The sequence below is a fragment of the Vanacampus margaritifer genome, chromosome 4 (genome assembly GCF_051991255.1).
Source record: "Vanacampus margaritifer isolate UIUO_Vmar chromosome 4, RoL_Vmar_1.0, whole genome shotgun sequence".
NCBI lineage: Eukaryota > Metazoa > Chordata > Actinopteri > Syngnathiformes > Syngnathidae > Vanacampus > Vanacampus margaritifer.
In genome coordinates, this window is record NC_135435.1 from 27,895,669 (window position 1) to 27,913,161 (window position 17,493).

Genomic DNA, 17,493 nt, shown 5'->3' on the forward strand with positions numbered 1-17,493 from the left:
CCTTAATGTTACAGAATGTTGAACTTGTCTGTGTTATGTTTATTTCACCGCCATTCAATTTAACACATCATTCACCACTATGTCTGAATTGGCCAACTTTAATATGTCGGAATATAAATAGAATAAACTGGATTATTCAGCATTTGGACATTATAAACTCTTTAAATGGTGTATGATCACAGTACGAAAATACTGATTATGTACTTCTCGTTAAATTAAATGAGAATTTGTACAACAGTGACTCAAGTCATCAGATTTACAGACTGATAGCTGCTGCTCTTTCATCGCAGTGCCTCAAAGCGATATGATTTCCTCTGTTTTTGTGCATTCAAGTCATTTTTCAGCTGCTTTCGGCTAGCAGTCTTGTAAACACACTTAAAAAGCGCTAGCCTAGCACTTTCTCTGTTCTGCTGCTCCCAAAACATGTTTTGACTGCTTCTGTGGTTCCCCCGTTCAAGTCTTGGTAGAAGGAATGTGTCTGAATGGCAACTGCTTTGCTTTGGAGAGCATATGAGGGTTTATCGAAGGGGGATGGGGACGCATGAGCTGAAAGTGTTCACAGATGTTCGTAAAAGTTCATCAGATTTTAGCTTGTGACTGGAACATGTCCCTTTTCTTCAACAAAACAAAAAAATCATACATTTCTGAAGTGTGATTTGCTTACTGTAGCCTAACCACTTCAGTGTTTGTGGCCACGGGCAGTATTGCTGTGTCAACAAGAAAAGTCACAGGAAAATCAGGCTCAGACAAGTCCACTGGTGTTTCTGCAGATGTGTGTTTGATTCTAAAAATGTTTCTGACTTTGTGTTTGGTTCATATTTCTCTTTGCAATGTCTTTGTATGCTCAAAGATCAGATGTTAGAATCATCATGGGTAAACGGAGACCTATCCAAGGGTCATCAGATGGTATGTTGCTGCTGAAAATAATTGCTGGGTGTGCCTTTGTGGAGCAGCTGTTTTGTCCCATAGCAGAGTCTCCATTCAGACTGGCAGGCAGGCAGGCAGGCAGCCATGTGGTGACCTTGGCAAGGCTGTGTCGAATTGAATATTTCGTAATAACTGTGGTTCTGCCAAGTCACGCCCTCTTCCTGACTTCTACTGATTGGCTTGAAAACATAAACACGCAGCCTGATGGCCTGTTGAGGGGGCCTTCCCTTTCTAAGGGGCAAATAGGATCTAAACACATTTCTGCAGCTACTCTTTCTAATTTAAAAACAAAAGAGCAATTTGGGATTTTTTTCATTTTTATGCTATGTTGTGAGGTTTTATAGTCCATTATAAATTAATGAAATGAAATGGTATACAAATTAAGCAGTTCAACATTCAATTGTAGTGACCAAAATGATCACAGTTATGAGTATTGTCACAATATTGCCAAAAGAAATGTAACAAAAAAGCAAATCACAGATGATCTATTTAAAAAAAAATAAAGAAATGGATTCTGCAATCCAGTGTACAAATTGTAATAACAACCAAAATGTTTTTTATGACATCTTCACTGTCTGAGTCACATCCTCCTCTTATTCGTTTTTGTCTGCTGCCCAGCTAACTATGACATTCACAAAGACAGAATGACCATTTGCAACGATAATGCTGTCTCAACTTGTTCACCGTGTATCAATCAACCGTTTCATCCCTACTCACTTCTGACTTCATTATTTTCTGTTCCTGTGGGTTCTTGTTAGCCACAAAAATTAAATGTATTTTCTTCTTTTTTTTTCCCACCACAGAGAAACCAGGCCCAGAGCGGAAGCGCAATAAAAAAGAGCCCACAAACACCCGGAAGGCAGGCTTGCCGTTTGGAATGGGGATGCCAGGCATCCGGGCAGGGTACCCCCTCTCTGAGCGGCAGCAGGTGGCCTTGCTCATGCAAATGACTGCAGAGGAGTCGGTAAACAGTCCAGGTGCGTGCTTATCATGGAGACCACGTCTTCTGTTGCACACTAGGAAAGAGGGATAAGGAGGCTATGGCGAATTTAGCTGTACGGAATAGCAATGACAGTGTATTTCATTAGAGACGGTTGTTATTAGGGAGGCCAATAAGAGTTCTTAATGTCCGCCTTATTAATGCAGTGGTAGTTACTGTGGGATAAACAACAGAATTATCAGTGTCTGGTTTCTATACTTAATTACAAATCGAAATGATTCTCTTCCTTCAAATACTGCTTGAAAAGGAAATACATGATGCACACATTCATGTACATTCACTTGATTTATGTCCCTGAGGCATGCACATGACTGTTTCACAAATCATTTGAATAAATAGCTGGGCAAAGTCAGTAATGTCAATGTGATAGCACTCGTCCAATCTTCTAAATGTTGTGAAATAAGCTCAAGTGGATCCATGCTTGGCGGCACGGTGGCTGACTGGTTAGCACGTCCGCCTCCCAGTGCAGAGGACGTGAGATCGAGTCCGGGCTTTGGCCTTCCTGGGTCGAGTGTGCATGTTCTCCCCGTGCTTGCGTGGGTTTCCTCCCACATTCCAAAGACATGCATGGCAGGTTAATTGAACACTCCAAATTGTCCATAGGCGTGATTGTGCGTGTGGATGGTTGTTCATCTCTGTGTGCCCTGCGATTGGCTGGCAACAAGTTCAGGGTGTACCCCGCCTACTGCCCGAAGCCATCTGGGATAGGCTCCAGCGCCCCCCGGGACCCTTGTGAGTAAAAGCAGTTAAGAAAATGGATGGATGGATCCATGCTTCTGCCAATTCTTAGTGTGATGATACCACCCTCTGGCCAAAAGACGAACAACAGTACTACGCTGAATGGAATTTTTTCCCCCATAGAATTTGAAAACAATACAAACAAATAGTCGTTTTAAGCTATAGAATATAATCACTTGTTCTTTTCCCATCAACAGACACAACACCAAAGCACCAGTCACAGTCCAGTCTAGGTCAGAAGGGAACGCCAAACTCTGCATCTAAAACCAAAGATAAAGTAAATAAAAGAAATGAGAGAGGAGAGACTCGGCTGCACAGGGCAGCAATTCGTGGTGAGGTACGCCGCATTAAGGAACTCATCTGCGAGGGAGCTGATGTGAATGTAAAAGACTTTGCAGGTAAGAGACTTTTATTTTTCTTCTTTGGCTCGAATACTAAATACAGTTACACTATTGCAGTCTAATGGTTTAAAGAAAGTGACATTGGGTGCATGTAATCACAAATATTTTTTTTCCCATTATACTTAGGTTGGACTGCATTGCATGAGGCATGCAACAGGGGATATTACGACGTGGCCAAGCAGCTGCTGGCAGCCGGAGCAGAGGTCAACACCAAGGGTCTGGATGATGACACCCCTCTCCATGATGCATCCAATAATGGACATTTTAAGGTAATATTTTTTGCAACCTAACTAAATTGAGTACTTGGGTAAAGCTCAATATTGCATCACAAATAAATAAGCTCTGCTGTTGTTTTGGATGCCTCAAGCACCAAACATTTGACCTCAGAAATCATCATCAGAGAAAAAAAAAGTCATTACATTTCTTTTTATATTTAAAAAAAAAGTTCACCTAATTCTGTTGTTTATTTCAGGTGGTGAAGCTACTTTTACGTTATGGAGGGGACCCGCGTCAAAGTAACCGAAGAGGTGAAACGCCTTTGAATGTTGCCAACTCTCCAACTATGCTAAATTTGTTGTTGGGGAAAGGCACATACACCTCAAGTGAAGAAAGTTCGTCAGGTGTGTAGTGTAATATCAACATTGATGAAGTACTTTGGGATTCTTATTTGCATTTTAACTTTGCTTTTGTTTTATTTTCTCCAAACAGAATCTTCAGAAGAGGAGGACGCTCCCTCGTGTGCCCCATCTAGCTCTGTTGATGGCAATAACACAGACTCAGAGTTTGAGAAGGGCTTGAAGTTAAAAGGGAAAACATTAGACCCTCCTAAATCTGCTGTCACGCCCATCAAAGATGAGTATGAATTTGACGAAGATGACGAGGAGGAGCGAGTCCCCCCAGTGGACGATAAGCACCTCTTGAAAAAAGACTTCCGTAAGGACACAGTCACAAAGGCCAACAGTTTCATCTCCATACCCAAAATGGAGGTCAAAACCTATTCCAAAAGCAACTCGCTCACACCAAAGAAAGCCGCCAGGCGGATCATCTCGGACAGTAACAGTTCAGATGAGGATGACAGGACGCTGTGTTTCACACCAGCACCTACGCCACGTCAACAAGCCCTTCAAACAAATGCCAAGACAAAAGACTTGGGGAACCTGAGTTCTAAACAACTAAAAGATAAGAATAAAGTCAAAAAGAAGAGGAAGAAGGAGAGTAAAAACAATGTTAGCAAGGAAGTCAGGTTTGGTAAAATCAATGACAAATTCTGTACATCGGATTCTGACTGTGGAGATCTGGAGAGTGAAGATGATAAAGGGTCCAACAGCATAAAAGATTCTTCTATGAACGTTAAAGAATCCACTGGCTTCAACACGTCCTCCTCCTCACATGGAAACTTGAACTCTCAGAAACAAGCACCATCATTAGCAGAACAACACCCAAAGCAGTGGAGGACTGATGGCTGGAAGACTGTGTCCTCTCCAACATGGTCAGATGTGAGTTCCCTCTCAGATTCTGTGAGAACAAGACTGTCCAGCGAGTCTGATTACTCATCTGCTGACTCCAGTGTTGAATCAATAAAACAAGTTAAAAGAAAAGGACAAGAGAACAAAAAGAAGAATAACAATGTACACAATAACACAATGGACAAGAAAAATTCTGACAACTACAAAAATGCCAATGCAGATAGTACAGCCTCCAAAACTGATGTAGATGGTAAAGTGCTAAAGAAGCATAAGGTGAAGCACAAACACAAAAGCAAAGAAAAGGATAAGGCACCTAGTCTTGTGCTTAATCAAGACATGAATGAAAAATTTGTAAAAAGTTTTTCATTTGATTTTGATGATTCGAGGCAAAAGTCTGTTGACTCCGAATTGCCAGCTGAAAGCAAGATCAAGCTATCAAAACATGAAAAAGACCATTCAAAAAAGGAAGAAAGGCTGTCGAAAAGCAAGTCTGAAGAAAAGGATTGGTCATCAGGCAAAGACTTGCATAGGACGGAAAAGGAGAAAAATAAGAAAACAAAGGACTCTGCCAAGGACAAAACAAATAAAGAAGAGCGAGAGAAACCTGTCAAATCTGACAAGGATAGAAATATCAAGGAAAAACCCAAGGAGGATAAACAAAAAAACCATAAAGAGGAGAAGAAGAAAAAGTCTAAGGAGAAGTCAAGAGCAGATAGGAAAAGTGAGCAGAAAGAGGAGAAGCATCTCAAGGTTGATAAGGAGAAAACCACCAAGGAGGAGAAATGTAAAAAAGACAAAGTTCTGAAGGAAGAGGCAGAGTATGAAAGCTATGATGTCAACAACCGATTCCTCAACCTGGATGATACAAAGCTCAGTGCCTCAGATGACCATCATGACAGATGGGGCTCAGAGATGTCCTCAGACTCTTCCCTCTATGGAGATGACAGCTGGGATGCCCCTGTCAAAGAGTACAAAGAATACAAAGCCAATAATTCTGTTAAACTTATTGTTGAAACAGTAGAGACAAGAAGAAAAGACAAAGTGAAAGACAAGAAATCAGATCATAATGAGAAAAGACCAGAGAAGGACGTCTCATCAAAAAAGAAAGACAAAGATTGTTCAGAAAAAACTAATGAAAAGAAAAAAGACTGGTCGGAGAAACAAAAAATAAACTCAAGTCACTCTGTTGAAAAAGATAAGAAGCGGAAAGAATCCACAGAAATTGGTAAAGACAAAAAAGACAAAGACTCTCTGGACAATAGCCGAGATCGCAAAGACTCCTATGACTTCATAAAGGAGAGAAAAGACGCAAAAATTAAGCAAGAGTCAATTAGAGAAGAATATGGCAATGACACGTTCTTCAAAGAAATGGATGCTGTGAGTAAGTCATGTGACATCCGGGAAAGAAACCATTCTGGTAAGGAAAAAGAAAAGAAGTTCGAGGGAATTGAAAAGCGAGAGAAAACAAAAGCAGAGAAGCACAAAGAAAAAATAAAAGATAGAGCGGATCAGGAGAAGGACAAGAGTGACAAAATCTCAGCAGAAAAAACTGCAAAGGAAAAGGAAATTGATCGGACGTCCAAAGACAAGAAGGAGGGTGCAAAAGACAAACACAAAGACTCTCATGGCAAAGACAAAGATCGAAAGATGTCATCAGAACAGACCAAGGACAAGAAAGAAAAGGCCTCCCAAGACAAACATAATGACAGAGAGAAGGACTTCTTGGAGATGAAGAAAGAGGAAAGAAAGCCCGAGAAAATCCGAGAGAAAACATGGTACAAAATAGCTGACATTTTCACTGATGAAAGTGATGATGAGGACAGTTACGGTGGTGCCGTTTCTCATGTTTCTGACTCTATCAGAAAAGACTCAACGCCTGATCAAGATGATCTGGATCACTTTCCAACAGACAAAGTAAGGAAAATGTCATCAGAGACGAAACACGGTGCAGAAAAGGCTAAGGACAAAGACCATAAGGAGAAGAAGAAAGAAAAGGCCACATTTGACACAGGTAAAGAGCGGAAGGGCTCCCTCGAGAAACACAACAAAGACAAGAAAGAATCTGTTGATGTCAAACATAAGGAAAGAAAAGACAGAATGTCAGTGGACTCAAACCAGGAGAAGAAAAATAAGCAGAAGCTTTTAGACAAACGGGATAACAGTGAGGATAAAACAAAAAACAAATATAAAGACAAGATGGATAATCCCAAGGATAGAAAACCATCAAAAGGCAGTGGTGAGAACGAAAAGTCTCTACTAGAAAAATTGGAAGAAGAAGCTATGAATGACTACAAGGATGACTCTAATGATAAGAACAGTGATATTTCTTCGGATAGTTTCACTGACAGAGGTCATGACCCTATCCTCACAAGTTACTATGACTCGATCAGCCTTGCAGATATGTCTGATGACAGGAGGGACTCTCTTTCAATATCCACACCCCAGGATAAGTTCAGAGAGAAAGAAAGACACCGACATTCCTCCTCCTCATCTTCCAAGAAAAGCCATGACAAAGATAAAGAAAAGGTGAAGAAGGAAAAAGGAGACAAACGTGACAAAACTGAAGAAATCCGAGACATGTACAGTCGCAGGGAAAGCTTACCTTTTGAGAAAGAGCCCATGCCTCTCGAGGCAGATCCTTACACTTTTCCATATAGCAGTAAAGGAGATGGTGAAGACGATTTTGATAAGACATTAGAATTTGAAAAAGAGATGTCCAAAAAAGATAAAGCAACTGCCGTCATCAGTGATAGGACAAAGGACAAAAAGAAAAAGGAAAAGCATAAAGATAAAATAAAGGAGGAAAGAAATAAGCACATTGAGGGATTTGGTTCTTCGAAGCACTCCAAAGATGATATGAAGTCAGGATTAAAAGATAGCCCTCAGATCACAGCTTTGAAAGACAGATCAAAAGAGGAAAGCCCTAAATTTGATATTAAAAAAGAGAGAAATCGGGAAATATTGGAGAAGGACAACAGATTAGATCACACTAAGTCAAAATCTAAAGACGAAAATGAAAAACTCAATCAGTCCAAAGAGACAGGACGGAAAGATAACCGTCCACGTGAAAAACTACTGGTGGATGGCGATTATCAAATTACGAGTTTTGGTCAGATGTTGAGTCTGAAAGATCAAGAAATTGAAGAGCGTCATAAAAGACATAAAGAAAGGATGAAACAAATGGAGAAGCTGAGACCCAAGTCAGGAGACCCTAAACTTAAAGATAAAGCCAAGTCCACTGAAGAAGTGAAGAAGAACCGTGGTGAGCTCTCCTCGAAGAAATCCAGCAGTCTGGAGTCTGGTCTTAAAGAGAAGAAGCTAAAAGATGTGGGCCTACCAGTTCAAATGATGTCCCCTAGTAGAAAGTTCCAACAGCCTACAGACAGTCACAACTCAAAAGAATGGCTGCCTGGCCATCAAACGAAAGAGAACCTCCCGGCTTCTCCAAGGTCAGAACACAACAGGCCGACTGGTGTCCCCACACCAACATCCGTCATCTCTTGTCCCAGTTACGAGGAAGTCATGCAGACTCCACGGACTCCATCTTGCAGTGCAGAAGATTACGCCGATATTATGCTCGATGGGCTGGATTGCCAGAATTCCTCAGCAATGACAATGTCTATGAACGCATGTTCACCATCCTTCTTTGAAAGGTATTTTGTCATTTTAATGTTTATTTTCTTGCATTTATTCTTACCCGTTACTATTTTTCTAATGTTCTGTCTTTCTCTTGTCCACCAGCAGGTACTCCCAAGGTTTTCAGGAAGGCACATGCCCAACCCCGGCAAAGAATCTCCAGCTGCCGCTCATCAGCCGTTCTGCCTCCTCTGATGTACGCAGGCCTCTGGAAGAAGAGTTCAAAATCGAGGCGGACAAGTTCCTTCGACAGCATAGTGATCCATCGGCTGAATTTGATCCTGCTACTGGCTCACAAATTCTAGAAGAGAAATCAGCCTGTGTGGATAGACTAGAAAGCTTGCCCTCACCCTATTTCTCTCCAATTAGATTGTTGTCTCCTCGGCAGGAGCCAGGCCATCCAACACCAGAACTGGCGTTGCCGACGCTCCCTTGCACAGAGAGTAATGAGCATCTTTCTGATAGCGTTTACAGCAGTTACTTGCCTAAGCCATCTACACCAGTTCACAGGCCAGATCCACAGGAGCCCTGTTTTGACATCGCCGCGCCACCAACGCCAGCTCCTGCGGCATTGCCTCCACTTGACATTGATGACATATCTGAATCTCACCACAGTGAGCCAAACCTGGTCCTCTCAGATCTCCCCTCTGTCATAGAGGAAAGGGATGAGGAAGAGGAAGATGAGGACGATGAAGGTGACGGTGAAGACCTTGATTTAGATGAAAGAACAGATGATCACTGTGCTGTGCATGAGACACAGCAAACACAGGAACCCTCTTCCTTCGCCGCTCAAGTTGAGGATCCTTTGAGAAAGAGCTGGCATGTTGAGTCGCCAGATCAACAAGATCCCGAGGTCCACCATTTCACTCCGCCGCATCCCGAGCCCAACCACGGAGAAAACTGTTATGACCACAGCATGAGTTGGAACCATGATGTGGACCTCAAATCTCCCCATCGGACATATGGGGAGATAGAAGCTGCTGTCTCCAAAATAACAAGTCCTTATTCTCATTCAGACAATGATCTGCAGCACTTGTCTGGACACCCATCTGTAACTCCTCCATACGCCACCTGGAACAGGTGGCACAAGGAAGAAGACCCTGAGGATTTTGATGAGCAGAAGGAGGCTGTGGCTGACATTCCTTCTCTAGACAGACCTGATACTGCTCTGGATGAGGAACCCAGTTATTTAAATACGTCCTCATCCTCCACAAGACTAGAGTCTTTTTTCCAGGACTGCAACAAATCTAATATCGAGGTTACTCACCAAATGGACACAGAGACTGCTTGTGACGAGCCAGGCAGCAGGCAGAGCACACATGCCTTCTGCCCTACCACTGACGGACATCTTACTGCAGCTGTTGCTCCTGAGCCAGTTGTGCCCTGGGCTGATCCATTCTCTACTGATGCCGATGAGCTGGATGACCTTGGACCGTTCTCCTTGCCTGAACTCCCGCTCCCTGAAAAGTCAGAAGAAGCTGAGCATCGAGACTCTGATTTTGCTGACCTTAACAAGACAGTACAATCTCACATTAGACATACAATTATGGATGTTGATGACCCGGACTTAATGCAGGTAGATCATTCAGGTCTTGTGGAAACTACATGCCCTGCTCAAGACCAAAGGCTGGGGGAACCCACTGGGCAAGACTTAGTTGTACCATCGTGTCATAACACCTTTCAGCAAGAGTTGGACCCAGAGCCTCAGAGTGTTCCGGTCAATAGCCCTCTGGCTTTTCCGCCACAAAGCATAATGTTGGAAAGTAAAATGCCATATGGAGGCTCTGATGAGTCTGATCCTGATATTTTGTATTCGTCAGTTAAATCCGAGACCAGCCAGCTACATCACATCCACATTCATCCCATACCTGAGCCTTTGCAGTTACCACAGGACACGGTGCCAGTTGACAAGTTAGAGGTGAGACAGGAAGACATATCGGAGCCCCTGACGGAACCTTTATCACCAGATCCTGTTCCGCACATCCCAGTGGCTGTTACCCCTCCTAGATCACTAGAGCATTCAGACACTCAAGAAACAACACAAAAGCCAGCCCAGGTAACCCAGAGCACAGTGTCTACAGATATTCCCAAAAAGGTGGATGAAATCCCTCAGAGGATGACACGCAACCGGGCCAAGAACCATCCTCCTGTAGTTTCTTCTCCAAGCATAACATCTTCAACAACCTCCCTGTCTGTGACCATCAGTCCAGTCGTGACCATTAATGCTATTCCGACAAGGACACCAACTCCCAACTCTTCAGTGTTGGCCTTTTCAGCACTCAAGAAAGACAAAGATTCACTGCTTAGCATCTCATCCACTGCATCCAATTCCACTCTGACGCTGTCTGTACCAAGTTCTTTGACCACCTCGCCTACAGTGGTCCTGAGTAAAACAAGCAAAGGCCGTCCATTACCAGTAGAAGAAGAGGATTCTCAGACCCAGCATCCACGAAAGAGGAAGTTCCCACGTTCGACTGGGCCGCAGGTGCAAGTACAGCTCGTGAACACGGCCATGCAACAGACCCGGGAAATGATTCAGCAGACGTTGGCTGTCGTAGTCAATGCCATAAAGTTGGATGACATTGAGCCTTACCACAGTGATCGTTCCAACCCGTACTTTGAGTATCTGCAGATCAGGAAGAAGATTGAGGAAAAGAGGAAAATATTGTGCTACATCACCCCACAGGCCCCACAGTGCTATGCTGAGTATGTAACCTACACTGGCTCATATCTGCTGGATGGGAAGCCTCTCAGCAAGCTTCATATCCCAGTGGTAAGTTGCGATACATTTGTCTTAATAATGGCGGAATATCATAGTTTCAGTCTCATTGGGCAGAAAGTTTCTTACTGTGGATCTGTGAAAATGGCCTCTGTGGTTTAATGCAGAGCGGTGAAATCATTTTTGTCATTAAACAGATTGCCCCACCACCATCTTTGTCAGAGCCTTTGAAAGAGCTCTTCAGACAACAGGAGGCAGTGAGAGGAAAGCTCCGGTTGCAGCACAGCATAGAACGGGTAAGGAAAACAGTCCCCGACTCCCCACCTATCAGTCATGGTTTCCTGCGACGTTGTGTTCGTGGCATGCTTTGCACTAAGGTAGCCCTAAACAGCACTCGCACAATGGAGATTTTAGGTGCAAGGTCAAAGCCTGTACTTGGCAGACAGAAATGCAACTGTATTCAGCTTCCTTGATTGTTTTCTCAATTTTGTTTTATGTTCACAGGAGAAGCTCATTGTCTCATGCGAGCAGGAAGTCTTACGAGTCCACTGCAGAGCTGCAAGGACCATAGCCAATCAGGCTGTGCCGTTTAGTGCCTGCACCATGCTTTTGGACTCAGAAGTATACAATATGCCATCAGAGAGCCAGGTAGGAATTGCGTTTATACACATAGACATTAGTGGTGCAACGGATCACAAAAGTCACGCTTCGGATCGGATCATGAATTTGAGTCACGGATTGGATCGTTTTTCGGATCAGCAAAAAAGAAAAGATAGTGCTTTGCCTTCATTTATTTCATAAAGCGCTTTTTTCATTAAATAAAAATAATGAATTCAAAATGTCTAATACAGCCGTGTAAGGTTTTGTGTCTTCATTTATTTTGTAAAATGCCTTTTCCCCATTAAATCTTAAAAAAATAATAATAATAATTAAAAATGTCTAATATAGCCGTTAAGGATTTAGGAACACAACTTTTAAGTGAAATATGAGGCAGAGTTTGTTATTTTGAGTTGAATGTTTTTCTTTTTTTAATGGGCAAAAGTGTTTTATAAAATAAAGACAAATTTTTATTAATATTTTATTTTATAATGGAAAAAGCCTCAACATTTCTTTCCTTTAAACATGGGGAGTGAATTACAAAGTAGCCTCGTCCAGAATATTGAAAAATAATTAAAGTAAGCCAGGTACCAGCTATCAAACTTACCAGCCGGCAGCCTGACACTCGTTGGTCATGCTAACAGCTAGTCGCTAGCCACTTACGTCGGAGACTTTTGTCATATCATACGACGACGGCGTAATTAATTAGCAGCTTCTTAGCGTCCTAAATTAGCGATTGAATTTGGGATACTGTTGTGTTGATGTTGGTCGCAACTACAATGTCAATCAACTATGATAAAGTAACGTCTAAAGGGGAAATCAAGCTCGCAATCATGCCATAACGTGTGCGAATTTCAAAGTAAAAGTGTACTAAGGCTATTTGCATTGCCGTGAATGTATTACTGTATTTGGTAAACTTTATTTTGAAGTTAGGCTTAGCATGTTACATTGAGTACGTTTCAGCATCCTTGACATGTCAGAATGGTATCACCTGTGAATGCGCACTTTGTGTGCGTGTCCCCCACCAATCCGCGGATCGGGCGCGATTTGAACACGTGGGGCCTGATCCGAACCAACCGCAGATCAATGATGATCCGTTGCACCACTATTAGACATGCCTTGAAAGAGGATGAGGGATGATTTGGTTTAACTTCTCCTCGTTCATAACTTTGCGTGTTTGCTCAGGGTGATGAGAACAAATCGGTGAGAGATCGCTTCAACGCACGTCAGTTCATCTCCTGGATTCAGGATGTGGATGATAAATATGACCGTATGAAGGTAAAAATCTCATAATAACGAATCTTCAGCATTGACGTACAATTTCTGCAGAAATTGCACGTCTAGTTGCTGGTGTTGTTCACGCACCCTCGCTCTCTTTTCCAGACATGTTTGTTGATGCGGCAACAGCACGAGGCGGCAGCCCTCAACGCGGTACAAAGGATGGAATGGCAGTTGAAGGTCCAGGAATTGGACCCTGCTGGACACAAGTCCCTGTGTGTCAACGAAGTGCCGTCCTTCTACGTCCCAATGGTCGATGTCAACGATGACTTTGTCCTTCTGCCGGCGTGACACCTCTTGGCGCAGCGATAAAGAGTTCACTTTATCCAAATCCCTTCTTCTCAGAGAGAATTTGTTGAACAGAACAAATGGAAAGGGCTAGCAAATTTGAGAAGGGCCTTCAAGACAGGAAAACAGCAACAGTACAGTGGGAGAGTGCAGATTAACAAAACAAAAAACATGCTCTTGGTTCCCTTCCTTGACGAAGGAAACTTGTTTTTACTGGGGGGAAAGAAAATACTCAACTTGCACTTTCATTCTCAATCGTTTTTACTCCTTTTTTGATCAGAGCATGAAAAGCAGAAACCGTTTTTGCTTTCCAGCACTGGCCCGCAACTCCCTTGTGCTCAGCGGTGTCGAGACGGGGTGGGGGGGCAGAGATATATTTTCTGCGTTCATTTTTTGGGGCTTTGCTTCATCAGACCTACCACTGGGGAGACGTGTCAAAGAGGAGCTCTCCCAACGGCTTGGTGCCTGTTGTACCATGGGAGGAGCTGAAAAGGATCCTCGCTCCCCTGTCGGGGCCAGGAGCACAAGTCAGTGCTTCACCAGAGGATGTCAACAAAACCCTGGTGCATCTTGTGAGAATCCACCGCGAGACAAGTGACGGACCAGGAGTCTAGATGCAGGTGCTGGTGGATCTCTGCTGCATACCTGTCAAGAGACGGCAGATGGATACAAGTGTGTGCGCGTATGTGTGTGGATGTGTGTGTGTGTGTGCGAAGTCTGAGAGGAAGAAACTGTTGACGCAGCCTCGGACATTGAGCAGCAAATTCATTGCTCCCCAAACGCATCCGAGCGCCTTGGACTGCAAAAAGCACCACAAGGACAACTAGAAGAAACAAACATAACGAATGTTGACATTCAAATCGCGAAATTGTCGTTTGTCAGGCGGGGAGAAATATTGTTTTTGTCTATTTCTTTACTTGGGCATTTCATTGTTTCTGAGGAAGTGACTTGAAACACTACAGAGCCAATATTAGTTTAATGGAAAAAAACAAACAAAAGAAAACTGAAAAAAAAAAAGTTGTATTCCGTAAATGATGTACAGTTTTTATATTCGTTAACCAATGTATCTTGCTGCCTTCTAGATAATTTATTTTGCCACACATTACTGCACAGTTGTAAATAACCTATGTACTGTAATATCACTCAAGTAAGTGTAAAGAAAAACAAAAGAAATAAAAAGTATCTTTTTATGTACAGTTCACTTTTGGGCAGCACTTTCCCTCCCTCATATCTGTGGGCCAAATATGTACTCAATTCTGTCAGTATTGGAAAGGCAAAGTTGTATAGTCCTACCTGTCACTATCACCTGGAACGACAACATAATAACTTACACGTGGCTGACAGACACCACTTCTGGATTTAGCAGCCCCCCCCCCCCCCCCCCCCATACAAGGCCAGCCAACACATTTCCACACATGTAGCAGAATAGACGAGGACTTATTTAACAAATAGAGGAATATTACTCACTGCTTTACTACACAATTATATCGGAGAAATCTCGAACCAAGAAAATGCCTTTTCCCGGTGAAAACTAATGTACTCATTGTTGGGCAAAGTCACATAGATATTTATTGTTTGAATGAAAGCATAAGTGATGTCGTTCATCAACAGAGAACCGTCTGTTTGAAATTTTATTTGTCTTTATCATTTTTGAAAATTGGCTGGAAATATTTTCTCCTCATCCAATATTGTTGTCTAAAGCCATCAGGGTCTCCATATTCTGTTCACATGTCCGAATTAAGAGTGAGTCTGGGGAGTTGAAAGGTTTCATTCCGTGCTGACCTTTGAACTTTTTGTCTCACTTATGTTCCACATTACTGCTCAGCCTTACACATTGCAATGATTACCCACTGGATGGCGCCAGTGAGGTACAACACTAAGTACTTTTGACGTTGGACAGGATGGGGCCTTCAAATTGGAATGCGTTTAAGCCTGTTGAATATTTAACTCATTTAGGTGATTGGATCCCTTTCCAAATTTAATAAATTGACATTGGTTCTGATAGAATTCTCAAAATTTTGGCTACTTCCTCTGAGAACCATTCTGTGTGATCTTCCAGAAAGCAATGCAGTAGATTGGCTTTTATTGTTCAAAATGTGATTGCATTGCATTTTCCATATACTGTCATCAAAGGCCTTCTACATACTGTCAGTCAAATCAAGTCATTGCTGTGTTTAGGATGTGTAATCGAGTGCTATTACACTGTGCAGACAAGTGGCTAGAAATATAGTTACACCCCCTCCAGGCTGGTACACGTTGGCGTTCATATTTGGACTCATTTGTTCGTGGATTGTGTTTGTTTCTCCCAAAGTTTGGTTGTGTTTTGGTCACAGAAATGTTGTGCGTCTGTATAACGTCATGTATCTCCTTTTTGTTTCTAACACCAGTGGCATGTCAATCACATTGCTTATCAAGCAGAATGTAAACCCGTTACTATGTTTGTCCGTTGACACCCTCACTATTGTTTACAAGACATCCTCCCGTGTTTTACTTTTCATCCGTCAGCCTTTGTTTGTACTTGTGCAATCAATCACTGATTTGAACGACAAAGGCTTGAAATGGTGATGGTTGCCGCAGTCGCGCGCTGCGCAATTCGTCAGAAGACGTTTTCGGTGACAGACACCCCTCCGGGGGCCCCCGTGGCCCCAAGCATGTCTTTACACAGAGCAATAGAGTAAATCAGGTTGATTTTTCCCGTGTGAATAATCAGCCATACCAAGTGATTCCCGCATCCAATGAGTGCAGATGCACAGTCGAGCACTTGGCCGTGGTGATACAGATGCTAGCCTGACACCACCTCAGTCAGCAACATATTACCTCTACAATCCTCACATTCACTCATAATTTAGATTTGTTTTGGTTTTCTTACTGGATTTAGATATACATAATTGCTATTTTTTCATTCGATAGTATCACGATTTCAAGCCTTTTTTTTTCTAGTTTTCTTTTGTCTATTTTTTTAATTCAAATCCAGACTGTAGCTGTTTCTTTGTTCCTTTTTTAGAATGGACAATGACTAATACAAAGCATGGAGAACTACTCTTTAAATGGTGAGAAATAACCTATTTATTATCTATTTTTGTTTTTCTGGCACCTGTGGTATGTTTTGGTTAAAGTTGGTCTCCGCCGTGTAAATTTTCCTCCTTGTAATGCGTGAAAGAGACATACTGTAAATAGTTGTGTAAATAAAACTTCCCAGGACGTTTTGCACCCTCTTCTTTGTACTAGTCTGAAAAGTTGTGTAGAATGTGGGCTTCTTAACGGAAACGAGCAGAGGACGCTCGCCGCAGGTGGATCTGATGTAACAATGTAACATTTTTTTTAATTTGTACAATGTAGTTCGTGTACATATTGTTGGAGCAGCTAAAGGGGGGGGGGGGGTTGGTCAAATTTGAGGGCTTGTCGATGCTATCGTCAGTGCTGTAATAGAAATCCAGTACTTTCACCTTTTCGCTGTTTTTGATTTCCTGAAAAAAGAAAAAAAATAGAAAACAAAAAAAATATTGTGAGAACCTGAAGTGAGGATGGGTGGGTATAAGACTAAAACTGAAAAGTAAAAATTCAAAATTGTTATTTTCTACAGTTGCATGTACAGAGAGCGCAAACTGCTGTTGTTCCTCAGAGATTATGTTCGTTAATAAAATTTTGAAATATTACAACTATGGCCCTTTCTTTTGTGTTTGCCATGAGCAACATTTTCCAATATTTTACTTTTTGAACTTATGATACACAGCATGTCCATAAACCAGTAAAATGTTTTTTTTTCTCATGCAGAGAAGCGACTCGTGTATGTTTACCAGCCCATACGTTTAAAATAGCTGTTCTGACATAACTGCCAACTTTAGATTTTTAGGGTAATCTAATAGCCTCAAAGAGATCACCCAGCCAAGTCACTGGCTAATTTAGTGTATTGGACTCTCGGAACCATTCTGAAATTTAAACATATTGACCTGCTGTGCTGTTGAAAAGTATGTGCCCTCTTAAATTCTTCCTTTTTGCTGTTTGCCCACTTAAAGGGGGTGGGGGTGGGGGGGGGGTGTAAATAAAATGGCGTTTTGAAATTAATGGGGGGGGGGGGTATTCAAAGTCCGTGAACTGTTTGGGGCAAGCCTCAGCAGCAGCAACTGAAATCGGATTTTCTATGGCTGGCAATGAGTAACCTTGCCGACAAGATGAATTTTCGCCGTATTTGTGGAGAATTATGTAAAGAACTCCCTCGAGTGAATCACAATTATCAATCTGGCTGGCGAGGTTAGGCAATGAGTCTTTCACATCGCTCTGGAAATATTTTTGGCCCACTCTTCCTTGCAGAATTGCTTAGATTCAGAAACACTGAGGATTTTCAAGCTTGAATGACCTTTTAAGGTCACGCCACAGCATGATGAAATTATCTGTAATCAACTTTTGTTTTTTAATAAAGATAAAACAAGGAACGTTTTCCAA

The 17,493-nt window shown here is 42.3% G+C and overlaps 1 protein-coding gene across 4 annotated transcripts in view; it reads left to right on the plus strand.

The window, feature by feature from the left end:
- The window catches only part of ankrd11 (ankyrin repeat domain 11), an 85,372-nt gene extending 68,663 nt beyond the window's left edge, over nucleotides 1-16,709 (plus strand). For 3 of the 4 annotated variants that reach the window (XM_077563009.1, XM_077563011.1, XM_077563010.1), the window contains exons 5-14: nucleotides 1,731-1,904; nucleotides 2,863-3,063; nucleotides 3,193-3,335; nucleotides 3,539-3,686; nucleotides 3,775-8,185; nucleotides 8,274-10,941; nucleotides 11,085-11,183; nucleotides 11,392-11,535; nucleotides 12,670-12,762; nucleotides 12,868-16,265. In XM_077563009.1, coding sequence (XP_077419135.1) covers nucleotides 1,731-1,904; nucleotides 2,863-3,063; nucleotides 3,193-3,335; nucleotides 3,539-3,686; nucleotides 3,775-8,185; nucleotides 8,274-10,941; nucleotides 11,085-11,183; nucleotides 11,392-11,535; nucleotides 12,670-12,762; nucleotides 12,868-13,053 — 8,267 coding nt within the window. In that variant the 3' untranslated portion in view covers nucleotides 13,054-16,265. Of the gene's footprint in view, nucleotides 1-1,730; nucleotides 1,905-2,862; nucleotides 3,064-3,192; nucleotides 3,336-3,538; nucleotides 3,687-3,774; nucleotides 8,186-8,273; nucleotides 10,942-11,084; nucleotides 11,184-11,391; nucleotides 11,536-12,669; nucleotides 12,763-12,867 lie in introns of all 4 variants that reach the window. The other variant, XM_077563012.1, reaches the window with a different exon arrangement.
- Nucleotides 16,710-17,493: the final 784 nt, after the last annotated feature.